The sequence below is a fragment of the Pseudochaenichthys georgianus genome, chromosome 6, assembly GCF_902827115.2.
Source record: "Pseudochaenichthys georgianus chromosome 6, fPseGeo1.2, whole genome shotgun sequence".
NCBI lineage: Eukaryota > Metazoa > Chordata > Actinopteri > Perciformes > Channichthyidae > Pseudochaenichthys > Pseudochaenichthys georgianus.
The window spans coordinates 33,734,484-33,761,911 of NC_047508.1; the positions used below are offsets into that span (position 1 = coordinate 33,734,484).

Genomic DNA, 27,428 nt, shown 5'->3' on the forward strand with positions numbered 1-27,428 from the left:
TAAGTTTCTAAGAAGCACATTGATCAGCTAAAAAAGGAGGGGACACACCGAGTGAGGTTGCAAACAGCTTGAAAAATACAGACAAACTGGCAGAACAAGCTTTATCAGGCAGCGTTACGGCCCGGTGAATCCCCACCTCCAAAAGAGTCAGAAAGAGAAGGGAACAGAGTTGGATGCAGCGTCGGAGGCGGGGTCTCGTTCTTTCCTATGACAGCTGCTCCTTGGCGCATGAGGACAAAATGGCCCACATTTTCAGAGAGCGAAACGTCACAGATTACCCATCATGCCTAGCCGTCAGAGCAGAAGCACCCGTATATGGTATGTACGCTCACAGTAGAATGAATGGAGGCAGAACATAAATCTAGATTCGGCTTTTAGTGCATTTTACAACTTTAAGGACATAATTATTCTAATAAGGGCTATACAATAGTTCATACTGGGTAGTTTAATTAGTTTTTTAAAAAGTATCCGCTGATTTACAGACGTCTCTTTCCCCATTTTAGTCAATGGGGAAAAGTCTTTCTGGGCCCAGCGACGTCACGGACTGATACGGAAATTGTAGTACCGCCGTTTGGACACATGAATATTTTCATCAGAGTCCGGCGCACTTCCTGGGGCTTGAATGGATGAGCTGGAGAATAAATCAGCAGAACTCAGGCATGTGCCATAATGTGCAGTCAGACATTTTCTTTTTTTACATTACATTCACACATCCCTCACCTCAGAATTCCTCCGTCATTATTATGCAGTATTATTCCATAACTTAATTTGATTACATCTTCAGAAGACCTAATTTTAGACTTAAACTCCACAAATAGCATAACATGCTAAGGATTGGGTAAAAGCACTTTGGATAGATTTGCACATCCCAATTTTGTCTACTGATATTGAAATGTAATATTTTTCATTTACAAAAGGCTTTGTATTGCCAATGTGTGAATGGACTGAAAGTAACTTAGAACCTGAGTCTTCCCCCAAAGCTTACATTGTTATTGAAACATTTTTTTTTTCCTTAAAGCAAAACAAACAAATCACTTTATTCTCAGTAAAATATCTCTATACAGTCATGAAATATTAACACAATAAGTGCATAGTCAAAATTATAAATTGCTTTGCTTCAACTATTTAAAAGTCAATAATTAAGAATCACTGTCAGAATACTTAAATAATATAAAATATTTGAAACCGCCTGACACACTAATGTCATGGCTGTATCTGTTGGTTCTTCTTTGAGCCATGCTCGTACAAAAACCCTGCCTAACCAAAGCAAACTGAACGTTCAGTATCACCTCCTTGAATGAAGTCAACATTTAACACAACACAACTTAGTATACACTGTAAAAATACAAATTTACAAAATGCATACAGTATATACACTATACCTGCCTTTATGTGTGTAGCTCTATCCATTAACTGAACGATAACTTGCAAACAATTCTAGAAAAATAATGTCAAATAACAAATCAATATTTATTGCTTCATACAAAAGAGATTAACTGCTGAAGGCCTCATCGAAAAATAAATAATAAAATGTAGTAGGTTTGAAATCACCATAACAAGGTAAATTACGGGTTCTCCTTCCCATCGAGTGAGTTTTTGTTATTGTTGTGTTCTTGAATAGCACAACTTAAGATACATCATCTGACTTTTTCCAGTTCAGGTTGTACGTGCTAAGCTTGGAGAATACATCAGGAAAGAATCGAAAGTCATTGTTAATATTCCTTTCTTTCCAAATGCGTTTTCTGCCGTTGTGTCTGTAAGAATAAGAAAAACATGTCATTTTTTTGCACTGTACAATGACTAAAACCTCTACAGGTTGACTTTTGAGGATCTTTTTAAAGCCCAATCAAATGAAGCATTGAAAGCAATTACTGGGATGTTAATTGTAGAGTTCTTGCAAACGGCATCTTCAAAATTAAACGACAGTATCGTGAGTCTCATTGAATGTAAAAGGTACAGATAATGTATTTGTAGATTAGTGTCTCACCGGTTATAAACACAGGGTAACGTGCCGATATATTCTGGACCTGCAAACGGACCAAACAAGCAAGGTAGTCTGGCCCATCTCTTGACATGAGGTCGCACTCATGATAAGGCAAGACCTCCAATATTCCAGCTTCTTGGCAACAGTTCAGGAAGTTCTGCTTCTCCTTTCCCTCCAAACTCAACCTGCATATGAGAGTAGGTTTTAAACTTTGCATTCGGCATTATTCTTTCATAAAATGATGACACTATGGTATCTGAAAATATTAGGAAAATCTGTGAAAAATATCTCAATTTAAATATCTCAATTTATGGAAAACCACGGTTAGTGCCAGGTCAGAAATATAGTATAAATGATCCCAAATAAGTTTGAACATCGGTGTATTGCTATATAGGGAGGTTTTTTGTAGACATTTTTTCAAAAAAGTTAACCCCTACCTTGCATTTTCTTTTAGCCAACGGCTGTCTCTGTAGTGCAACATCCATTTCCACTTCCCCATTTTGCTTAGCTCTTGCAAAACCTCTGACGTTTTTTTGATGTTGCCTTAAAATTAATACAAAGTTTATATAATGAGTACAATTGTCTGCTTAATTGACACAATATGAAATAACAATAATTAGTTTTTTCAGAGAAAAGTGCACCTACAAAGGTTCAGGTGCTCCAGGCCTGCTCTGTCGAACATTATAAAGCCACCCCTTGTGAAAAGCTCCTGATGGGTTAGATTCACAACATCATCTGGTTCGTCAATTCCAGTGAACTGCACAACTGGGGACTTCCTGAGCTCAAGCAAATGCGGGACCTGAAATATCAGAGTCATTAATGCGTGAATACTTATTGAAAAAGTCCTGTCATAATCTTTGTCTCAAGCAGAACAATTACCTCACAAATGTGCTCTGCAATGTCTTCATTCCTGAGGATGATGAGTAGAGATGAATGACAATCCTCACCAAGGAAGAACTCGGTTGGCTGTACAGCAGTGTGACCCTCTGACTCCAATTGTACCTTTTGAAAATCAAGGAGAAATCAATCAAACTTTTAAATCAATTTTTCATTAGCAAATCTTGCACTGCTTGCTCTAATGTATTTTGTGAAAGCATATACAGTGGGGCAAAAAAGTATTTAGTCAGCCACCAATTGTGCAAGTTCTCCCATTTAAAAAGAAGAGAGAGGGCTGTAATAAGTATTTGGTCAATAACAAAAGTTCATCTCAATACTTTGTTATATACCCTTTGTTGGCAATGACAGAGGTCAAACGTTTTCTGTAAGTCTTCACAAGGTTTTCACACACTGTTGCTGGTATTTTGGCCCATTCCTCCATGCAGATCTCCTCTAGAGCAGTGATGTTTTGGGGCTGTCGCTGGGCAACACGGACTTTCAACTCCTTCCAAAGATTTTCTATAGGGTTGAGATCTGGAGACTGGCTAGGCCACTCCAGGACCTTGAAATGCTTCTTACGAAGCTACTCCTTCGTTGCCCGGGCGGTGTGTTTGGGATCATTGTCATGCTGAAAGACCCAGCCACGTTTCATCTTCAATGCCCTTGCTGATGCAAGGAGGTTGTCACTCAAAATCTCACGATACATGGCCCCATTCATTCTTTCCTTTACACCAGGGGTGGGGAACCTTTTTCCTCTCAAGGGCCATTTCAATTTTTACAATATCCTCAGAGGGCCGTACAAGTTATTGACCTCTGCTTAAAAAAACTAAAATCACAGCCCATTCATTTAATTCTGTGCAAAGAAAAAGCAACCTCTTAATCCAGATATCTCACCATGACTCGCGTATGCATGCACGTGCAGGGTGTGGCGTGACCACCAAAACAGAAAGATATGGACACAAGATGTGTGCAAATGTATTTAGTTTCCTATCCATGTGAACATGATTTAAGTGGGGGGGGGACCTAACTTCCTCTAGGGGGGTCCGGGGGGCATGCTCCCCTGGGAAGATTTTTTTTTAAATGTTGAAGTTAAAAGCATCAATCTGGTGCACTTTGAGAGCAATATTAGGAGATCTATGGACACATCTCTCAACACCCAAACACAACTGTAAGCAGATTTTCTTTTAATTTATGGATATTTGACAAATCATTCCCCTTTCTTCTTCTTTATTAATAACTGTCATATAGTATTTTATACCTGTTTACTTTATTCTCTTATTTTTTTATAATGATCATATAAAAGATGTGCTTTTACCTCACTGGTTGTAGACAAAGCTTCTTATATTCGTTAGCATAGCTAGCTAACCAGATGCTAATGATAACGACAAAGTTATTGACTATGACAGATGAGCAGATCGCCACTGGGCTTTCAACTAAAGACACAGACACGCAGAAACTGCGGCATGTGTATGGACTTATCGGTACTGCAATTTCTGAAGTGCTGGAGTGGCGTTCTGGTGCTCTCCGTCAGAACTGCACCCCTGTCAGTCGAGACATATACCACGTGATGACACGTTAGGCACGTGTTGTGTTCAAGGACCCTGACCGTGGCCAGGAAAAACAGGCACTCGCTTGCTTAATTTTTTTGCGGTCTAGATTTCTTTCATTTTTTGCGTGTGTTTATAAATTACCTCGAGGGCCGTACAAAATTGTCTCGCGGGCCGTATACGGCCCGGAGGCCGGAGGTTCCCCACCCCTGCTTTACACGGATCAGTCGTCCTGGTCCCTTTGCGGAAAAACAGCTCAAAGCATGATGTTTCCACCCCCATGTTTCTCAGTAGGTGTGGTGTTCTTTGGATGCAACTCAGCATTCTTTCTCCTCCAAACACGTCTAGTTGAATTTTTACCAAAAAGTTCTATTTTGGTTTCATCTGACCATATGACATTCTCCCAATCCTCTTCTGGATCATCTAAATGCTCTCTAGCAAACTTCAGACGGGCCTGGCCCTGGACATGTACTGGCTTAAGCAGGGGGACACGTCTGGCACTGCAGGATTTGAGTCCCTGGCGGTGTAGTGTGTTACTGATGGTAGCCTTTGTTACTTTGGTCCCAGCTCTCTGCAGGTCATTGACTAGGTCCCCCCGTGTGGTTCTGGGATTTTTGCTCACCGTTCTTGTGATCATTTTGACCCCACGGGGTGAGATCTTGCGTGGAGCCCCAGATCGAGGGAGATTATCAGTGGTCTTGTATGTCTTCCATTTTCTAATAATTGCTCCCACAGTTGATTTCTTCACACCAAGCTGCTTACCTATTGCAGATTCAGTCTTCCCAGCCTGGTGCAGGTCAACAATTTTGTTTCTGGTGTCCTTTGACAGCTTTTTGGTCTTGGCCATAGTGGAGTTTGGAGTGTGACTGTTTGAGGTTGTGGACAGGTGTCTTTTATACTGATAACGAGTTCAAACAGGTGCCATTAATACAGTTAAGAAGTGGAGGACAGAGGAGGCTCTTAAAGAAGAAGTTACAGGTCTGTGAGAGCTAGAAATCTTGTTTATTTGTAGGTGACCAAATACTTATTTTACCGAGGAATTTACCAATTAATTCATTAAAAATCCTACAATGTGATTTCCTGGATTCTTTCCCCCCATTCTGTCTCTCATAGTTGAAGTGTACCTAGGATGAAAATTACAGGCCTCTGATCTTTTTAAGTGGGAGAACTTGCACAATTGGTGGCTGACTAAATACTTTTTTGCCCCACTGTAAGTGTACAGGGGGATATTCAAGGGCAATATGAGGTTGTTAAATTATTTTCATTTACAAAATGACAAACAACCTTAACTGGTCAAATAAATGTATTGAAACACTACATAAAACAAAACATGAAATGCTAAAAAAATCCTTTTAAAAACCATCTCGGAATTTTTTTAAAGGTTACTCCACCCAAAATGTATTTTTTCATTTTGAAACAGTCATAACCGTAGGCTTGATAAAAAGAATGTAAAAAACGTTTCACAATGATACTTCCTTACGTTAAAATTAGAAGTTACTAGTGGACATGACAGATTTCTGTGAAAATATGTTTATGGTGTAAAAAGGTATTACATGGAAATGTCCCCAGCCTCGCCTGCATGCATATGACTCACATGTATTGAAGTGATTCACACAATAATGGCTTAAAGATGGGGTAGGTACGTTTGAGAAACCGGCTCGAGATCGCTAGAATTTGAAAATACTCAACCGGAGAAAATGTGCCACTTCCTTATAGAGCCCCTCCTCAAACACACACGAACGCGCACATGACCAATGAGGGCACGAGATAAGTTTGTGCCCTGATGGAAGGCTGACAGGCAGGTAGGCCATTGTACTTTTTACAGTATTACGGCTTCGACAGATGACATTTTTTTATGGATTTTTTGTCAAAGCACTTAAGATATTCATTGCTATCGGGATGTTAAGAGCATTCCATGGAATATAACAAAAAGTGTATCTCGAGCCGGTTTCTGAAACTTACCTACCCCACCTTTAAGACATTGCTTTAAAAAAAGTATTGTTGAGACATTTTTATTTTGATCTCCGGTGTGTTATTAAGTTAGATCATCATAACGTAGCTTACCTTGATGATATTTTTCACATTTAGGTAGTTTTGAAATAAATTCTTATAATTGCCACATTATTTTTACTGTCGTGTTAAATTACTATTAACAGTGGCTTTACAAACAATTTGTTTTATTGTAGCAAATGAACAACAAAGAAACACAAGGGTCTCAATGCAACAGAAGGATTGCTGGGAAAAATAGTAGCAAGGCATTCCATTAGTGTTGAGGTTCAGTACTGGGAGACAGCCAAAAGTCAAATAATGTGTCCAAAACACTACAGGATGTTGACTCACCGGTATAACTAGTAATTCAAACAAATTACCACCTTAATTAGTGTTTGTTAAATCTACTTTCACACAATGTGTGATAGTACAATAGAGTGGCATTGGGCTGGTCACAGTGCAGTAGGACAGATCATAGTCCTGGGGTAGTGAGGACTCAGAAGAATAGTAGACCGTTATATTTTGTATAGATATTTCATTTTCATCTGACCAAACCTCTAATCTCAAAATATGTTTTACGGTCATTTTCTAAACAAGGGACGAGTTTTACATTGTCAAAAAATATGTTTGGGTAGCATACAACTTTAGTTAGCAAAACAATATAGTTAATAGAAGCTTTATAGAAATACACAATTTGAAGTTTTTTTAAATTAGTCTTACCTTGGTTTCTTCAAAGAAGTCATCCTCTGACGTCACCAGGATGTAGAATCTGTATTTTGTTTTACAGGATTTCTTCACAACTGAATTCAGATTGCTGCGAAAACTCTCATCCATCTCTCTCTTCATTTGATCACAGAAGTCAAAATGGTTACTTGGTTCAGTCTTTGAGTAACCTCTATCCATTCGGAAGTGCTTTGGTCTAGATGAGACCTTGTTGGCATCGCAGACTTCATTCATCATTGCCTTGTACAGTCTGGCATACTCAGATTTCAAACCAGAAATTCCAGGATGTTTCATTGGGTTATCTGTTTCTTGGGATAATTTCTGAGGATGCAAAGTACTTCCTTCTTTAGCAGAGACTGCAAGATCTTTCCTCTCAGACAGGTCTACCTTGATTTTATGTCCAATAAATGACGGTGCATCCAAATGTGCCAATGGATCCAAAGAATCATCCTGCTCCTCTAGACTGCTAAAGTGCACAGTCATGGGACTGACGCATGACAAATTCACTTTATCATGCGTGTCCTGTTGGCAGATGGGTTCCCTGTTCTTCCTTTTTAAAAGCAGTTTCATTTGTTCTGAGAAGATTAGGCACTCCTTCTCCATTGACGCCTCAGTAGGGTCATCTTGAATGCACCTCTGAGAAACCTGCTCCAGAAAAGAAGGAGATCTCTCCTGGCTAGAATTATGGACCGTGCACATGAGTGAGCTGTTAGGTCCCATTGAAAGACTGTCATCTATTATGCCACATTGTTTGTAATCTGCATCTGAAGTCGATGCATTTGAGCAGTTTTTCTGATACATCTCAATGCTCTGTTTAGTTGCTTGCCCAATTTTCTCAACATTTGTCATGAATCCTTGGTTTCCATCAACAAGTCCAGAAGAATTTTGTTCAGAATCACAAGAGTGCACAGGTAGAGATGGTGAAGGAATCCTGTTGAATTGTGTTATGTCACTTCCTTGGTGCTGACCGAAGGAATCTAGAAGTATAAATTCATCTTTATCTGATTTGGGCTCACTGTCACCAACACTTGATAACAAACTTCTCTTTGGAGGAAGCTCACTAGCCCCTTGCTTATAATCAAGTCCTTCAGAAGTTCTCTTGAGGCTTTCTGTCTTTTTCTCCAACATGATGGTAAGGATTGTATTGATTGCGACTTCTGCGGATTTTGTCTTTGCATTTTTCGAAAAATGTGACATTACATTGTTTTCAATTTGCTTGTCTTTAGAAATGAAATCTCCTTTACTTTCATCACTCTTGGAAGGTTTCACTGCCATGATAGGACGCTGACTGTATGAACGTGGTTCCTGACTTAAATTGGTCTTGGATGTTGTGTTATGTTCATCTTGGTCAGTATTTTGATTAATGTCTTGCAAACTCTCAGTGGAGGGAACAGATCTTGAGGGATGACACATATCTGGCCCAATGGAGGTTTCTTGTAATGTATCAGTTTTTTCGAGGAGTTGATGAACTGATGATTCAGTTTCCTGTAGCTGCAACTTTACTCCAAGTACTTCCTCTAGTTTGCTTTTGAAAGGCGCTATAAGGATGTGAGCTGTTGATTCTTTGTGCAGTTCTTGTGAGGTAGAGGCTGACGTCATTGTCGACGTTGTATTGCTCATTTTCTTGTCCTCAAAGTCAGATGATGTGTGGCTTGGCATTATGCCAGAGGGGATGTACTTGCTTCTGAGGTTAGGGGTTTTATCCGGAGAGTGTTTATCAGCGGTTTGAATCTGGCTGGATGTGTCAACATGGTTTGATTTTGAGAAGTACTTGTGTATACTTTTTAAAACTCTAAGAGTTCTTAGTTCCACATCAGGGTCAAGATCATTATGTGGGTTGGCATCACTGTGAACTGTAGACCTGTTAGGCATCTCATTCTGTAGGGATGTTAAGCCTCTGCTATGACATTTCGGAGTCATGTTTTTGGAGGTTTCACTGCCACAAAAAATCGTTACACTACTACTTCTAGGGCCAGAGCCAGTTGGGTGCTGATATGGTGTCTCATCCATAGTTGGGGTAGGGCACCGGTCGTCAGATTCACTTCCAGAAACTTTTTCAGCATACAGTTCTGCCTTTTTACCGTTTATTTTAGATGTACTGCATACCCCAGTGGGAAGGACAGTTTCAGGGCAGGTACTAACACAGATCATTGGTACTCCTTCCTTGACAACTTCTTTAATATTGCCTAATGAGCTTGAATTGTGTGGTTGTTCTGCATCCTCTTGGGAGGTGTCGATTCCAATAAATGGAATGACAATTCCCTTGTAGATCTTTTCCAATCCCTCATTTGGTTTGAAGATCTGATTGACATCTGTTCCCTTTATCAGTGCCACTTCAGCTTCACGCCGAGGGGATTGAGACTGATGAGGAAATAGTTCTTTTTGAGTTGCGTCAACAACCTTTTGCTCTGCCTCAATTGAGTTGGTATCCTGGTCTTTATGATTGTGACTACTCGGAGTCAAGTTTGCCAATACTCTGTTATTGCTTCCGTTTTTACATTGGTCTTTTGTCAGGGGAATAGACCCATCTGCATTAGAGCCATCCACAATAGAGTTCTTCTCATCAGATCTGGGTGATAGTGCCATCTGATAATGCACCTTATCTGCCAAACTGATATCAATTTCTGAATTGTCTTCAACTGCAAGATCTTTAGAAATAGACTTAATTTCTAATTGAGCTTTTTCTGTATTTTCTGACATCGCATTTTCACCTGACAATGCACTGTCATTTTCGTGGTTTGCCTCAGGTTGTTGCTCAACCAATGGTGGTTTGTGACGACACTCTTCGATGCAATCCAGCTTTAACGAGACCACAGCTGAAACGCAACTGTCTTTCTGATTAAGTCCAATTCCTTTTCCAGAGGCATCTTCGATTACTTCACCTTTGTGTACTGTAGAACAATCCAGATCTTCTTTAACAATTTCATCCTTGCCTGGTGAGACTGATACAGCTTCCTTCCTAGATAACGGCTTCTCATTTTCTACAAGATTTCCATTGCAGACTATACCCGATTCTTTCTTTGTAGAATCATAATTCGTATGAATTACTTTTGGAGAAGGTTCTTCATTGCTTTCTTGGCATGGCGTTTCTTTCTTTCTTTGTATGGCTTTAATTTCATCATGCTCAACTTCAGGAACCACATCACATGCTTTTTTGTTTAGGTCCACCTCTATACCTCTCACAGATTTGTAGAAATCCTTTCCATGTTTTTCAATCAAACTTATCCCTGTAGCCTCTGAATTGCAGATGCCATCTATCATTTTGGACTTATCGTTTTTGCATCCAAATAACAAGTGGCCAATTCGTGGAGCATTGTCATCATTTTCTGGCTGAAAGAATATTAGTTTCATCTCTTGTGCAGGAATGTATGTTCCATCACCTTGAAAAATGTGTAGAACATTGTGCTCCAGGGTTCCATCTTTTTGCAAAGGTGTAGAAGTCGTCATATTTTCATGAGTGCTTCGGAAATCATTCATCTCATTGACAATCATTGTGGACTGGACCATCTTTTTGTAACACTGCAAATATAAGAAAACATAATAAGAAATTACATTATCTTTAGGAACCTGTGATGGATTTATACTCTTTTCCCCAATAGTGACGGTTGAAAGGGATAATCTATTTCTATTGTACCAGGAGTATGCATCAATATGTGAAGGGTTTGCATGGGAGCTGGGTTGTTAGGTACAATGGTTCTTGGTAAGGTCTCCCATTGCAAATGGGTCCATGGCTCTCCCCCATAGGAAGGCCAAACAGGAGATATATAACGTTATCTGAACCATAACAAAATTGGGACTTCCTTCAAAAGCCAAGCTCTCCATAATTTTTGACCAGACAAACCAGACCGATGAAAGTCATTGTGCTTTGTTGGAGATACAATTTTTTTTTGTGGAGAGCACAAAACTTTGGATTCATGATTGCTAAACTGTCCCCAGTAAAGAAGACGGACAGTAAGTAACCACTCAACAGGAACACGGTAAGGGCAGTGTTTAAAGACTGGCTAATGGAAAATAAAATGTCTCGTTTACAAGGCAACAAAACCTCAATCGGTGCTGCCGTCAATTTAAATTATGTTTAAACTGTTGATACCAGCATGGATTATTTTTCCCTAGTAGAAGCAAGACAATGATTTTAATTCTTTAAGAGCTGATACTCTCAGCATCCTAGGAGGCTTGAGACATGAGGTCTGTCCAAAGTCCATAATCAGGGCCGTGCCTCCCTACAGGCCGATCATGCAGACTGCGTTGGGCCTCACCTTGAGGAGGGAGCCTCAACTGAGCCGAAAATGCGGCGCACCTATGCGCTGCAATTAGTGTGGCGCGGCACGGTTTCGCCGCTGCGAGGCTCCACTAGCCATGTTGGCCCTGTCCACAATTATTACTATTTGGAGTTGTGGCCAAAAGGTCTGAGGGAAATTTAAGAAAGCTTGTGACTCTCATTAAGATGCATTCTGCTGGAAAAAAAAACTGTAGATTGTCTCTTCCAACTTCTATGTTTGCATGTCTATGATAACATGACAAGCACTCAAATCAGATCTTATAACGTTTCATTATTTTAAAGAACACCAATAAATCATGACAAAAACATAAAATGCAGGATAGATTGCAGAAACAATCAAATTAGAACCATACCCGAGTTGTGATGGTCTTCTGTTGTCCCGCAGATGACTTGAGAGGGTTTAAGGTGTCAATGGTGTATTGCCGATTACTGGATACAAAAATTTTCATTCTGTTTTGTGAATCAGAAGTGACTATCTCTGCACTGGAGTTTCTCATTGACAAGTCCAAAATCACAGATCCTTGCCGTAACACAGAATCATCCTTCTTGCTGAGGTCCATAGCATTGGGAATCAATGGGTCTGCAGTCTTTGTTACACTTGTGAGAGGAACCAATGAGTTGACCTTGAGCTCAGGCTGAGCTGTTGCGGACACCATTCCACAGGACATTTCCAAAGAATCACTCTTTTCTGGACATAGGTCAATATTAAAGAACCTGTCTGTTGACCGGCTGTAGAACAGACCGATCCACATGTGGACGATCAGTCGCACCTCTTCACTGGTGTCTTCAATGGAGAAATCCCATGGGCTATCGAAGATGTAAATGTACAAATATTAATACTTTCAGTTGAATAACTGATTATCATGCAATCTGAACTAAAAGTAAACTTTAAAGTATATAGCCCACATTTGTTAGCAAGATACAAACAATACAAGCAATTGAACTATGTGAAGAGATTCATTACAAATGTTGTGTGGATATTTTGAACACAATGTACATACCCATGCAAGGCTCGGATGATAGTTCTATCCTTTGAGTCATTTGTGAACTTGCTGTCCAGATCAAAGTCATAGTTTTCTTTCCAATGCTTTGTGACTTGGATAGATCCATCCTTGTTAGCAAAGGTACGAGAGTTTCTGAATTTTATTCTGCACACCTTGTTTACTTTCAGGTAGTCAGGACTCCTGTGGTTTTGTTCTGTCCTTAATTTCTTGGCAGTAGGGTGTAGTGTATTAATTCCATCGCCAAACATTTTCTGGTGATGTTGCAGCAGTCTGGTAGAACCACTTAAAGGAGAAACCTGGAAGGGTGTACCTGACAGACCCAACAGTAGAGAGGAAGACGGGGGCAATGAGTAAGCATGTTCTTTAGATATCAAATCAACCAATTCACTGCATCCCACAGGATGGCTTGGAGAAGGACACTCAAGAGGTTGCATGGGTCTAGCAGCAGGCTGTCTAAGCAGAGCATGAAGAACTGACTCTTGTTCAGCACTGGTAACATCTTTTGTAAGGTCACACTTCTTCAAACTTGTCTCAGGTTTTCTCTCAAGAGCTGGATCTGGTTGTGGTGGAACCTTTTCATTACTGACACTGAGTGCCAAGTCAGCAAGTAAGTTCAAAGCATCTGTAGATGAGCAAGTACTGTTCTTTTTTTCCTTAACAGTCTTCCTGACAGATTTATCTCTAGTATTGTCTTTGTATTTGAGTTTCTCACTGGCATAACAAGCTGGGGTTTGAAAATGCAACCACCCTGTGAAGACAAAACAGAGGAGAAAAAAGAGCATGAAAATAAAAAGTAGCACATTGAAAGCATTTGAAATATACCAATGTATATCTATTGAGAACCTGCCACCAACTTGTAAACTAGGTCATTATTTAAAACAAAAAGGTATTTGTTTATTTGGCCAACACCACCACATTTGGGTGCAGATGAATAGGCAAAAATGAAGCACAAACAAGAGAAAAGCATAAGCAAAAAAGAAGTAGCAAAGGGCAGCGAAAGCATGCCGAGGACAGATGCAAACCTTAAAGATCCAAGAAAAGAGTCAATTTAAATGTCATTAAGATTACTGTAGAGATGTCACCCATCCATCATGCACAAAAAACAAACATTCCATTTTTATAATTTTGAAATAAGACTTACATTTCTTTTTAACACACTCTGTAGGGATGCCTTGGTGCTTTTTGAGCATTTTAATCCTTCCCCTTCTCGGAAAGATTGATGGAGGCTTTTGTAGGATTTGAGGTTGGTTGTCCAAAATGGTTTGTACTTGTGTCCCTGATGATTCTTTCCTTTGTTGGTTTTCCTGATCCTGTGTCTTCTTTATATTATCTGGTGTCTCTTTAGGGGTCAGGCCTAGGGCATATGCAAAAAGAGGGTCAACTGACAGCCTCTTTGAAGCTTCCCCGACATGCATAATGGTTTCCTGGACACTTGTAATGCTTGTGTCAAATTTTCCATTCTTGAGACAGGGCTCACTTGTTTCTGCAGTATCTGCAGTCGTTTCCTCTGGCAATAGAAGAGCTGTTTTTCGCTTTCCTCTTAGAAGAACTGATTTTAATTTACTCAACAGAGATGCACCCTTTGTGGCAATCCTTTTTGGAGAAAGGGTATGAAAGTATTTTCTTTTAACAACTTCTGAGGGAGGGGTTGCTTTGCCATCAGTTTTTGAAGAATGGTCACTAATCTCTCGATTCAGAGTCAATAAACCATTGCCATCATCTGATGCTCCTAACATATTGTGTTCAGGATTGACCTCATTGTCAACAGCGTTTTGAAGGGTGTTCCCTCCATCTTTGGATGTTGAGGCCTCTGTTCCGCCCACTGATTCGACTGCCTCATGAGCATTCACAGAGGCATCAGCCAACACTTTTTCAGGTATGAGTTCATCTTTATCACATTGAAGTTTATCTTTTAAAGACCTTATCTGATCGGCAAAATCAACAGAGCCATGAGGAACCAGGATTCTTCCACATTCACTGATGACTGGCTTTAAGTCCCAGCGCTCGGTTTTTCTTCTCAAAGGTAAAGCTTCAAGTTCCATTAAAATGTTGCTTCCCAAGGTCTGCTGTCCAGGGTCTATCTTTTTCTCCTCTGGTACTGTTAATCCAACAGAAGCAGATATAACCTTCTCATTTTTTGCTGACAGTTTTTTTAATGTGCCCTTTTGCCGACCCTTCCTCCTATCAATTTTTGAAGGATTACCCAACTGTGGGTGGTCTGAAGATTCCTTGGCCTGGCCTTCCTTCTGACTCTTTAAGTTGTCATCCACTTCTGGTACTTGTAAACTGGGAGGGTCAACACAAGCTTTGGATACTTTTTTTCCCCGACCTTTGGAATGTACCTTGCGTAGTTTCTTCCGTTGAGTTTTTGAGAGATTGGGGACCTCTGGGCAATCCAAAATGTTTTTGGTTGTAACCGTCTTATCATTCAGAGAGTTCACTCCTGCCGTTTGTAATTTGTCTGTTGTAAAACCAGACAAATGAAAGTCATTGTGATTTGTTGCAGATACAGTACCGATTATACTTAAACCCTCATCAGTGACAGTTCCCTCAGCAGAAGTGATGCTGACAATAAGCTCTGCAGGAAGGTCATCTGATTTAGAAGGAGTCAAAATACTTTTTGACGCCATCTCATCAGCTTTGATCAGCACAGTCAGATCAAATTTGCCAGTGTCTTGGGAAACATCTGCAGCTTGCAAATCATTTGCTAGAACATTTTGAGAGACATCTGTAGAGTCAACTTGTGCTGCAGCATTTTTAATGTTTACAGGAGATCTCTGTCCTGTCAACTGATCCTCTGACTCCATGCTAACAGAATTAGCTGGTGCCTCTTCAGGAGATGAGTAAAATATGTAGACATCATCATCATCATCAAGGTATTCCATTCGATCCTCTCGTCCAGTCGCAAGGATTTCTGAAGCCTTGGACACTGGCAGTTGAAAGGAGAGAGGTTTGCTGAGGTAAGTCCTGAAGCTCTGCCATGCCCTGTTAGTCCACTCCGGGGATAAGTAGAAGTGCTTGTGGGCATCCGGTACATCATACTGATCTGGAAAGATGCTGACTTCCCTAGATGGAATTGATGCAAACCCAGGATTTATTAGTGCTGCGTAACTCTGCATATGCTGCGCCAAGACTTCACACAGCTCTTCGCCTGGGTCAATTGGGGTTTTCTCAACTTCACACTCTGCATAACTTAGCACTGGTAGAACCTGAAGGATGTCAGTTGAGATGGCAGGCTTTCGCTGAACAAGTTTTGTGTCTGTGGAAATTCAAGAAAGAATAATAGTTTGATATCTTCTTTGTATTCATGACTATTTCAACATATCAAATGAAAATATAAACTGTTAAACATATGCTGTAATTACCTCTCCGTATAATTTGTGACACTGGAAACACAAATATGCCTTGCAGGACATCAGTTTCATTGGACCCAGTATCTGGGGAAATAAACGCAGATACTGTATGTGGCTGATGTGAAGTTGAATTACGAACAAAGATCTTTTGGTGTGGGATTGAAAACTTTGTCATCAATTTCATATCTTACCATCATATGTGAGGAAATGAGAAGAGTGCAACAGGATAAGAAAACCACCATCATGCAGCTGAAAAGTGAGAGCCTGTGAATAAATAAGCAAGTTTGTCAGATAAACGTTTTGAATTTTGTGTAGCAAGTACAATTCAACAAAAACTGTTTCAAGGACATTTCCAGTGCTAAAATAACAATTCACTAGACCATTAATTATTGATCGATTAGGTTATTAAGACATTTTATGATACAAAATGATCAGTCAGTCACTGGTAACGATTGTACAAATGTAAGTGTTTGCTTGGTTGTAGTATTATTACTTTAGGTTTCTGATTTTTAGTCAACCCGAATTAAATACCACTTTTGGCACTGATAAACTTTAATTGACATTGTAATCATTTTTTATGTTTTAATTCAAAAACTCACTATCTCTCAAAGAATGATAACAAAACAGAAACTCACTAGATCTTTTTCTTTGACCTCCTGCAGAAGCAGAGCAAGTGACTGGGTTTCTCCTGCCCCACAGGGAACAAACTCACACAGAGTGCAGTACAAGCCATCTAGAAAGACTGAGAGACATACAAAAAACATAATGCATCAATGAAATGTTCAGAAACTCTGCACAAAAAGATGTTTTTTTTTCTAGTATATTCTAAAAGCACACCTTCACCAGAGAAGCCGGTTTCAAAGACGGCTTTTGGCAACAGCTGTCTCAGATCTGACATGGATATTGCTTGGTCAATTTTTACCACTGGTGGCCTTAAATGGAAAAGATAAAACAAAAACACAAAAAAAGTGATTATATAATCAAACTTTTCAAAGATATTTAAGTATTAAAAGTCAGTATTTTTAAATGCTTCACATTTTAACTTACAGTTCTGCAGGAATCAAGGCCCCGGTCGTAGTCCTTAGCCCAACATCATATAACTGGGCCCCTAGTTCAAGCTGACCCCTCCATGGAAGGTAATGAGGAACTGGAGTAAGAAAAAACTATTAAAAATGTTTTTTGAAAAGGGAGGATATTCATGACATTACAATTACAATCCAAGCGATCGTTTACAGAATCAGCTACCATTCATCATAGGCTTTAGTAGGCTCACTTTAAAGGCTAAAGTGAAGACACTGGTAAAGTGGGAAACATCAAAACCAAAATAAATCTAAGGGATACATTTGTAACAAACATGTCCTGCTATCTTGTCAGGAGCAAAAGTTGGGCAAAATGTTGGCTTAGTTGATTTGGGGGCATTAACAAATCCATTCATATACAATGGGGGGGTTTCTAAGCAGTTTACAGAATTCTATCATCTAGTTAATTAATCCAATCGCAAATGTTATATTTAAAATATATTACTTACCAAGTTTTCTCTCCACTCTAAAGAAAGATAAATCAGGCAAACAATTAATTGATTTGGCTTAAAGATTCTCAATTTGTAAGAATTGGTATAGTTTATTACCCAGGGTTGAGTCATGCTTTGTTGTAATGATACAGTACCTTTTCTCTGGGGATGCTACAGGTGTTGCTTTGGTATCCGTATATGAGAATGATACAATTGCAAAAGGACAGGCAGCACTGGGAGATTGGGCTGTACCATTGCTTTCATCATTTAGCATCTCATACATGTAATACTGCAAAGACAAAAATAGACAGACTTGAAATGCCTGTTGTCTACTCCCCAATAGGTTCAAAGGGTTCATCTACACAGAAAAACAAGAAATACACATATTATCCTCACTGATGATTTTCATGTCACATTCTTACCTGGGTTCTCTCAAAGGCGAGAAAGGAGCTTGTTTTAGCAGATACTGAAGGCAACTGCTCCGACACATGACAGTCGAACCCTGCAGTGGGTGCAGTGAGATTCTGCGTGTAGTTCTCTGAAACGTTTTTGACTCTACCCTGTGGTAAAAGAAAGCACAGTGATGTTGTTCATTACATGTTTTCTTTGAATGGAAAAAGGAGCAGGGGGACCTATTAGGCTAATTTCCAGGTTCTTATTTGTATTTTGTTGCACTAGTGTGTCGTACATGCTTTAATGTTAAAAAAAGGTCTTTTCTCATACTGCCTGTGCTGCAGCACATCTGTTCACCCTTTGTCTGAAACCAGAGCCCAGTCTGCTCTGATTGGTTAGCTGGTCGGCTCTGTTGTGATTGGTCAACCACTTAGAGGTGTCCCGCCCCTAAGCCTATCAAGTACAATGTGTTGGAGTGCCAGCCAATAGACGCGCAAGTGTTACATAGCAATGTCATTATGTTACAGGGGGAGAGGGGGGGTTTGGGAGAGAAACTCCCTCTGTTGTGAACTTTGGGATTTTAGCCTTTGCAGACCTTTTACATGCACAAAAACATATACAGATACACTACTGGAAAGGGTGAAACCCTAAAAAGAATAATAGGGCCTATTTGAGACAATTATTTGAATACCTTTGTCAGCCTGATGATGGCAATGTATCCAGATTTCCCATGATACCAGCGATTCAGATCCAAACAGTCAGAGTACATTGATATGTAAACACCTGAGTAAAAACACAGAGAGATTAACTTAATATGTGTGCAGTTAAAAATAAGTGAAGGAAGGGTTTCTTATCAATATTTGAGGACATCATAAGCAACTACAATAATTAACTTCAAAGTGACTGATCCCAACAACTGACACTCCTACAGCAGCGAGGCCACACCTTGAAGCTTGTGGGCGTTCAAGGTCACACAACAGGATTGACAACTATCTGAACAACCTCACCCACTGCAGCTGAACAATGTTGTATTGTACAGAATGTTCTTTCTAGACCATAAAACATGAATTACTCTACATTTACTAAAAACAAGTTTCCTCCTCCCTCAGCAGGAATAACCTCGAATGTTTATATTCTACTAGTTACTTTCACTACTTCTAATGTATTTTAGTAAGGATTTAGTTCAATCTTATGGACATAAGTCCGACATTAGCTGGTTGAAGTATAGGGGCAGGTGTTGATGCTTCTTCACACAAAGCCACTTTTGTGAAGGAGTGTTCATGTCTGGCAAAAATAATGCATTATCTTTAATAAGGTACGTAAGGTATTCAAATGTTATTAAAATATAAAAATATATAATTCAATGATTTCAATGGACTGACATTATAAGACACTTGACAATAAGGGACAGTTAGTGAACTTTTCTCAGTTTGAAATTCTGAACAAAGGGCCAATAGGTCTGGTAGGTTTATACTCCTCAACCAGCAATGTTCAGAAAAAGTGAGATAAATTATGACATATTAGAAAAAGACTAACTTCATGAGCTTTCCAAATGTCTCTTTCTGCCATTAAGGAATGCTTGTGTCTGTTTTGATGTGAAAAAAAACGTAACTACACAGATTGAAACACGCACGGGTGTGAAGTATAACACAGATTATGACCCCTTGCAACACTGCTACATGCAATGGCATGTGAGACAGTGGAGCTCTTGATTTCATGTGCTAATACAGTGTGGTTTCATTGTAACGTTTACAGAAGAACTGGGACTTTGACCAATATCTAAACATGTTGTCTTCCGCAAGTCACTTATCAAAGAAAAGAGAGGGTGGAAGGTTAACAGACAATATCTCTGAGGAAACATTTCCATATTGCAGGAATAAAAGTAACAGGAAATAAAAATGCTGAATTCATTGTCTAACTGCTTAAGAAACAATTAATATCCTGTACAGCTGTGCACTAATTTACAGTTTCTGTTTCACTAAAGAAATGCTTCCACTTTCATTTGTATACATTGTACAGTTTTAACTTGCTTTCACTTTCAAAAGGCAAGGGAGCACCCACACACATATTTTTTCTTGGAGCATGATCTGCACTACAAATACTTTGAATAGGCCACATGCAATGTAATGGGCAAAGCTGGAAAGATAAAACCTTGGGATATATACTTTAACAAAATAAGAAAGGATTTATGTCATTCTTTGCATGTTTACCAAATAACCAGTAAGTATATCTATGTTATATGTTACAGAAATTGTTGTGTACAAATTTCAACTCTGTCTTTTCTGATTAGTAGTACAACCTCTTGTTTGTTTGTTTGTTCTGGTTGGGCTGACCATACTGAAATGTCACTGTGATCTCACTGCTGGTTAACAGTGGCAGTATGAGAGAGGGGAAAATGCTAAATAATTATATTTTACCTTTGGAAGGATCTCCCAGAGTTGTGCATGTGCTGTTTCCTGTGAGCATGCCAGTTTCTCCAAGATCATTAGCCTTTAAATAAATACAAATATCAGTTACGGGAAAGATCTAGAAGATTTGTTGGAGCATGTTTTTCTCAGGCGTGACAACATTTCAAGTGTATTACCTTGTTGACATTGTCGAACAGCAAAAACCCATAGGATTCTTTCAGATCCTCCTCTGAATATCCTACTTCTCTTCTCTTTGCTCGGAAAGCATAATACTGTTGTGAAAGAATACAAAATATTTGGTCAAAGTCATTAAGATTTCATGTTTGAGGTTCCTGTAATTATTAAAGGGCAGTTTCTGTGTTGACGCATTAATTGTATTCTTTGACCTTATATTTCTTACATAGAAGGATATATACACATTAAGTATCCTAGTTAAAGATAATGTTAAAAGGATACAGTATTAATAAGGGTAGGCCTATATTTTTTATAAAATATGCATATTTAAAGGCTTCAAGCCCTGTGCAGCTTTTAATAAATGTAAACGGGTGTAAGATTAAGAATTACGTGTGGTTTAATATTTAATGACATTTATAGCTGGGACATGAAAAATAAGATTTTGACTGACCTTTTCTTCCAGTGCTGGATTTTTTACCAAGGCAGCGGACTTGTACCTAAAAGACTGCTTTGACTCCTCATACAAGTACGCACTTTTAATTGGAGTCAGAATATTGTTTTGAAAGACGAGAGAACTTTCTGAGACGGGTACTAAAAGGCCTAGAAGAGAGAAGAAGAAAAACACATGAGTATCAAATCCAAGCGACAATGCGAAAATCAAACCAAATATTATTTTTTCTACAACAACAACAAAAGTTTCCGATAACTATTTGTACTATGAGACCTTTTTCTACGTCCTTTTTTTGGTATAATAATCCACAATGAGTGTATGTCTATCAGGAAATAAATATCCGATCTAAATATATTGTTAATCCTAAAAGTGAAAGTCACATGAGGGGAAAAAACTGAAGAAGATCGTCACCTTTACTCGAGGCACCACCATTCCCACTTTCCATTGCTGAGCACTTATGAAATCTGTCTTTCTCCCTTTTCCCTTCGTTCACGACAGTTGTCTCTCGTTTTAAACCTATCAACAGAAATATAAAGTCCCGTGTATCCTGTGACCAGTAAAGATTTCGAAGTAACTTGAGCTGTCGCCGCAGCTCCGATAGACATAGGCTATGTATGCGACACAACCAGGAAGTTACAAAATAAGCGACAATCCGGACACGTAGACACAAAGATATCCTCTCAAATCCACTTTTTAACAGTTCCGTAGATCAGTAAATCCGCGTTATTGAGAAAGGTCTTCAGTTATTCACGCTGGAGGATCGAACCGAACGAGTTCGTCACGAAAAAGAAACAGAAACCTATCGAGGGCGAAAGCATCCATCTTGAAACTGTACTAGACCAAACTGAGGTGCTGGTTGTGGAGCCAGTCTGCGCTTGCGGCTCCCTACCCCTCCCATATGTGTTCCTATTTGTCGCGAGAAACATTAATGATTGCTAACTGTAAAACGTACTAACACTGAAAAATGACTACGTTTCGACCCTGAACACGATAAACCTGGCCGTGTTTGGAGGTTATAGTGTGGTTTCTACAATACATGGAGGCTCAATGAACATAGTTGAGTGTAACTACAGACTGCAGGGGAAGTTGGGAGTCATTGCTAACACATATTTCACTTTTACACAGTTTAGCACACACTCACATTGAAAGCAGCACCAAGACTTAGTTCCCGGTTTTATCTTTGCTAGTTATATAATTCAATGTGAAGTATTTATAAACTAGGGATGCAATCAGTTCATATTCTTATTATTTTCAAGAATAATAGTTTGGTAAAAAAAATATTGGAAATCTCAGTCCAAGTTTGGAGCTTTTGTAAAATGTAAAATGTGGGATATAGGGCTATATAAATAAACGTTGATTGATCGATTGATCAACTTTGTAGCCAAAATACAGACACTCAGGACCGGAAGAACAATATTTCCCCATAGACATCCATTAAAAATTGTTTTGACATTTTGTATCACTTTTCCGATCCCAGGGTATTATTTTTCTTTTTTCCACCATATTGAGGCCATCTCTGGTGTTCTTTTTTGGATGTGACAAATAGATTTCATTATATTTTATTACGTAGGCCTACAGCAAGCCCTTCTAGGTCATTCAAAATGATGTATCTCATTCACCAGCTCTATGACCTCTTATTACAGGCTACCTTCTAAATAATGTCACCAAAAAATATTTTAAATGTATATTATTTAATTATGACTCTATTGCCTCATCTAAGAAAAAATATTTGGTTAGATTCTACCGCAAATTAATACTATAGGGTACTGGCAATTGAGTAATCTAGGTTGTATAGAAATATTTATAAAGTATTATTTATTTACTGTAGAGTTTTGAAAACATGCATAAAATGATTGCACAACTTATTGAGCTTTTTTGACGAGTAACTGTCCATGCTATCATTTTTCTCCCATTTAAATCTAATCACATTCACATTTAAAATGTAAAGAACTACACCTCCTCGACATAAAATTAATGCAGTTGCTGCATTTGGTAAAACAAAAGCAAATTTAAGTCCAACACATCAAGGATTAGCATTAGTGTAACACTTGCTGGAGTTAGCGATGTTAGCTAGTTCAACCCATTGACTGTATGGTCCAACCACGCACACAAAAAAGATTCCAACCTTTGCACTTGGAAACATCATCAATATAGGGATGTATCATTTTGATTTAGCTTTATTAAAAAGCTTTCTTTTAAAGGGGGAAATGTGACCATGTTAGCTAGTAGGCCTACTGATTGTGCTTGCTAACATTAGGAGATGGGTCTGGATCATAGACTGGTCTGAATGCAGACCGCAGACAGGGGGCGTTTCCTATAGGGGGCGTTTCCTAAAGGGTTATGAACCCCGCCCCCAACGCATTCTAGGGATGTGAATGACTCAGCTTTACTGTGCCTTTTCTTTTTTTTCTGCATTAACTGTTGCCATCGTGTGTTCAGAAATTGTGTAGAAGCCTTAATGTTTCAAATTCAAAGCCCTATTTCAAAGCTCTATACCAAAAATGAGAGGCTTTATTTAAACTAAACACGTGTTTACTTGAGAGTTCCTAGTCACGTCTGTTCTGTCTGTTAATAATACTAATTTATTTGTTGTTGAGAGGGTAATGGCATAGCTCGTTTTAATCATACTTATGTTCAGAGTTGGGAGTAACGCGTTACTGTAATAATATTACTTTTGTCGGTAACGGAGTAGTGTAACGCGCTACTTTTATAATTCAGTAATCACACTACAGTTACTAACATTGCCTCGACACGCGTTACTTCGTTACTTACTAAAATCAGTCATAATCAAGCCTCAACAAACACCTGCAAAGAACACATGCGGTGAAGCTAACGCACAGCTATTTGTTGTTTGTTTATATCACTTAGTCTGTCCTTCTTCTCTGTTTTCCGGTTGTTGCCTGTTTTGAATGATGAATACACACTACCGCCGCCTGCTGGTAAGGAGAGTTATTGCCACTCACGCATGCGCAGTTCGTACGTGCTCGGCTGAAATCTTTGCGGTGTCTGGTTCCAGTGCAACACATGGCCAACACGCAGGAGAACACGCCGACGCAACAGCGTGAGCAGAGATAGACTGCGCAAAATATACAGATAACAGGAGACAGAGGACAGCCATGGTCAGATAGGAAAACATTCAGGATCTGGATGAGTCTTATGCGACATTTGAAACTTTAGCAGTCAACTCAAGTTGCTGCCCTTATCTTGACTCTGTTCAAAGTGAAATTTACACAGAAATAGCCAAATATCATTCTGGGTCTTAACACACCCCATAGTGAAATATATAGCCTAGTGTAAACCTTATACTAATAATAGCAAAATTGCGAAGTCCCTCCCCTTCCGGGAGCCTCCATGGGACCCCGGAAGCGGAAAATTATACATTGAAGTCAATGGAGAGAGAAAGGTTATCTTTTGATCCCGTTTGAATTGTGCCACGAATGACACATATGATGTTTGTCAATTTAAAAGAACATTTTGAAAGTCAAAAAAATAAAAATGTGTCGTAAAACTGTGAAGTTACACATTTTTTTGTGTGAAACCGCTCAGTGAACTACAGGTCTCTGGTCTCGCACAATACGTGTCACCAACATAAAGATGTCCGTCACGTTGGCACATTTCACCTCATTCTTTCAGAATGAGAATAAAAGTATAAAACAAGGTGAAAATCACTACAAGTCTGGGCACGTTGAGAGCTGTACATATATGAAAGGGGAGTTAGTCGGTTCTGTAAGAGGACCGGCTTTACAAGGTTTCGGTGAGTAATATGAGTGCAATGTGTAACGTTAATGTCAGCTAGCTAACATTAGCTAACAAGGTAGACTAACGTGTTTTGTTTTAGCAACTAGTTTTCTCCTTAAGAACTTCGTGGTCTCTGTGTATGCTGTGGATAACATTAGTGTTCACAAGAACAAGGTACACTCCCGTGTTTTGTTTTAGTTGCTCTTCAGATTGAAGCGGCCAGTTTTATATCGACTATACTGTATGTGTGATCTCCTTTTACATCTCGTTGTGTCATTTGAGTTTATTTGCTGTGTGTAGATTCAAGGATTTTGGTTATCTTGTCAATTTGTTTGGTTATCTAGGCACAGCTGTGTGTGACTCCCTCTGATACACTGGTATGTGTTTTCCTAATGTAGAGAGCATTGATTAATTAATAAACTATACACTGAGTCTAGATCCTAATCAAATCCTTTTTTTTTGTTGATCAAATGTTTTTCAAAAATGTATTCATACACATTTAAAAGAATTAGGGCTGTCGTCGATTAAAATAGTTAATCGCGATTAATCGGAAATTAATCGCACATTTTTTATCTGTTCTAAATGTACCTTAGAGGAATATTTTTCACGTTTTTAATACTCTTATCAACATATGAGTGGACAAATATGCTTTATGCAAATGTTTATTATCATTTGAACAATGACAAATATTCTCATGAATATTAAACACAACAACCTCATAGGTAATACAGAAAAATCAAACAATAACAACAATCAGACAAGAGGACAAAACTATGGAAAAATAAACCCTCCCACCCCCAGATCCTGACCATCCTTGTATTGCTCATTCAATCTATTATAGCATGCTTACAAATGGTACTTACTTTATTTGTACAGATCTACATGAGAGACGATGGCGCGATGCAGAGCGTTGTCTGTGATTGTGCACGGGGGATGTACAAATGCAGCCACGCTGCAGCATTGGCAATATTTGCCATGTGGCAGATCAGCTCCACAGATGTTGAGTGCCAGTGGAGAAAGCCTGGCACTTCCAAAGTAGTCCAGCCGGTGTCTCAACTCTATCAACAGCAAGAGGAGACATACAACCCACTGGCCAGAGACATCGCCACTCAGGATGTAGACTGGTTCAGGTCTGCACTGAGGGGCACACAGTGTGGCATGGCATGGCTTTTATCACCTGAGCCAGAGCCGCAGCCTCAACATCAGGCCATTGTCACCGTGCCGGAACTGGTGTCTGCGGAACAACTGGACTGCACACTGGAGGGTCCAGGTTCGGTGTCTGCGGACTGCACGCTGGAGAATTTGGGGTCAGTTTCTGCAGACTCTGGCCCTTTGCTGTAGCTGTGGTCGCTGGACTGATTAACCGCTGAGCTCCCTTTCTCTTTGGTCCACTCAAATACAGTTGGCCCTTTCTCTTTTCCATGAGGAAAATGGCAGCTGCATATTCTGCTTTTCTCATCTGGCTCCCTGTCTGCTCGTCTACAATGAGAAAATTATATAATTCATTACTAACAATCATTCAAACCTGCCAAATAGCCCCCCTACCCATAGTTTAAACAGTCTGCACTCTTCTATTTATCTTGTGAAGCACTTGTAACATTCAGCTTGTATGTGTTTTAGTTGTCTTTATTTCCAGGTAGAAGAGGACCAAGAGTGAGGAAGTAAGACAGAGCTCTTAAGGCCAAACAGTGTGTTTGGCCTTTTAAGTGTGACACATATGTAGGGATAAATGCTTCACCTGACCACTGTTACTAAATAAAAAAGGTTTTCTGCATCGTCAGTAATTTTTTTCCAAATAATTACCAATATTTCACAAATTCTTCATGTCAACTTAAGAGCACAGCTGTATGTTGACTATGTCAACTTTGCTTGGTTCATCTTACTGGGGGGCAGCTACATGGATGTCGGTGCAGTCCACAATCATTTTGCAGTTGAAGGCAGAATTAATTTATTATTGACTCAGAATGAAGCACAACTTCATGTCATACAATACATTGACTTTATTTGTAATTGTGTAAAAAAAATAAAGCATTAATTAGCAAGCAGGAACAGAGAACGGTGATGGATGGAGCTGGGAAGAGAGAAGAATAAAGAAAACAGATCAACTTTATTATCGGATATTAAAAATTCAATTTTCAAAACAAGTTGCCGCTCCTACAGTTTTTTAGTATGTAAAGATGATTTCACTTGACCTATGCAAAATATCACACTCAATACATGTGTGTCTCTGGGGGGTACAATGTGCCTTTGATGTATATAAATAATATACCATAACCAAATACTATTACGTACAGTGGAAATCAGGTTGCCAGGTCAGTCCAGTGTGCATGTTCCTCAACGTCTCAGCAGTTACAGGTGAGGTAAAGAAAATAAAAGAGAAAAAGGTCAGTAACAACACTTTAAAGTAACAACACTTTGAATAATTATCTCTTCTAATAATTTTCTCTCAGTAAGCACACAACTACTGTCTTTCCAATAAACAGATTGACTCACCCTTACTGTCATCACAATGAAACACGTCCAGAAGAATGTCATGCAAAGCTCCCTGCCTGCCTTCGACTGTCCCTGACTGCTTCCTTAGCACCCGGTGGATGGCGCAGTAGGCTACTCTTCAAATGTTTCACGAAATACTTACCATCGTGACTACTCTTACTGTTTAAAATGTTGGTTTACTTCATGTAATAAAATAATAACTTCATGGTAAGGCTACTAAAAATGACAAGGCTAAGTAATGTAATGCTAACTAACGTGCTCGCTACTCGTCGCTACTAGCTAGGTAGCTAACTTGACTATGTTCCATGCACAACATGTATATTACCTATGATATTACCTGATATGTCTGATCCAGCGACTCCTGGTCCTTTCATCAGACGGGAATCGATAGAACGAGCAAGTGGTATGATCACTTTTGTGATTACAACCTGGTACAAAGCACACAGGCATCTTGTAAAAGTGAATTTATTTTTAGCAATGTCTTATTTATTAGAGGGAATAAATCA

At 39.2% G+C, this 27,428-nt stretch overlaps 1 protein-coding gene and 1 long non-coding RNA gene across 3 annotated transcripts; one reads left to right on the forward strand and one right to left on the reverse strand.

Annotated features, from left to right (window-relative positions):
* Nucleotides 1-1,344: 1,344 nt before the first annotated feature.
* tasor2 (transcription activation suppressor family member 2) lies at nt 1,345-21,543 on the reverse strand. 2 transcript variants are annotated; one of them, XM_034084323.1, is made up of 22 exons: nt 21,103-21,543; nt 20,692-20,840; nt 20,243-20,338; nt 20,076-20,148; nt 18,350-18,441; nt 17,688-17,825; nt 17,421-17,554; nt 17,284-17,300; nt 16,803-16,902; nt 16,593-16,687; nt 16,391-16,497; nt 15,947-16,019; nt 15,768-15,839; nt 13,544-15,661; nt 12,400-12,712; nt 11,752-12,205; nt 7,117-10,638; nt 2,864-2,986; nt 2,630-2,783; nt 2,422-2,527; nt 1,988-2,169; nt 1,345-1,754 (listed from the first exon to the last, which is right to left on the reverse strand). In XM_034084323.1, exons 1-22 carry the CDS (start codon nt 21,134-21,136, stop codon nt 1,657-1,659), a joined length of 8,250 nt encoding a protein of 2,749 aa, XP_033940214.1. In that variant the 5' UTR covers nt 21,137-21,543; the 3' UTR covers nt 1,345-1,656. The 2 variants fall into 2 exon arrangements, with proteins under 2 accessions (XP_033940214.1, XP_033940213.1); XM_034084322.1 differs by having other exon boundaries at nt 12,400-13,150.
* Nucleotides 19,711-26,203, forward strand: LOC139434060 (uncharacterized). The gene is made up of 2 exons (XR_011643469.1): nt 19,711-19,878; nt 25,306-26,203. It is a non-coding gene; the product is annotated as an uncharacterized lncRNA (long non-coding RNA).
* The last annotated feature ends 1,225 nt before the right edge of the window (nt 26,204-27,428 follow it).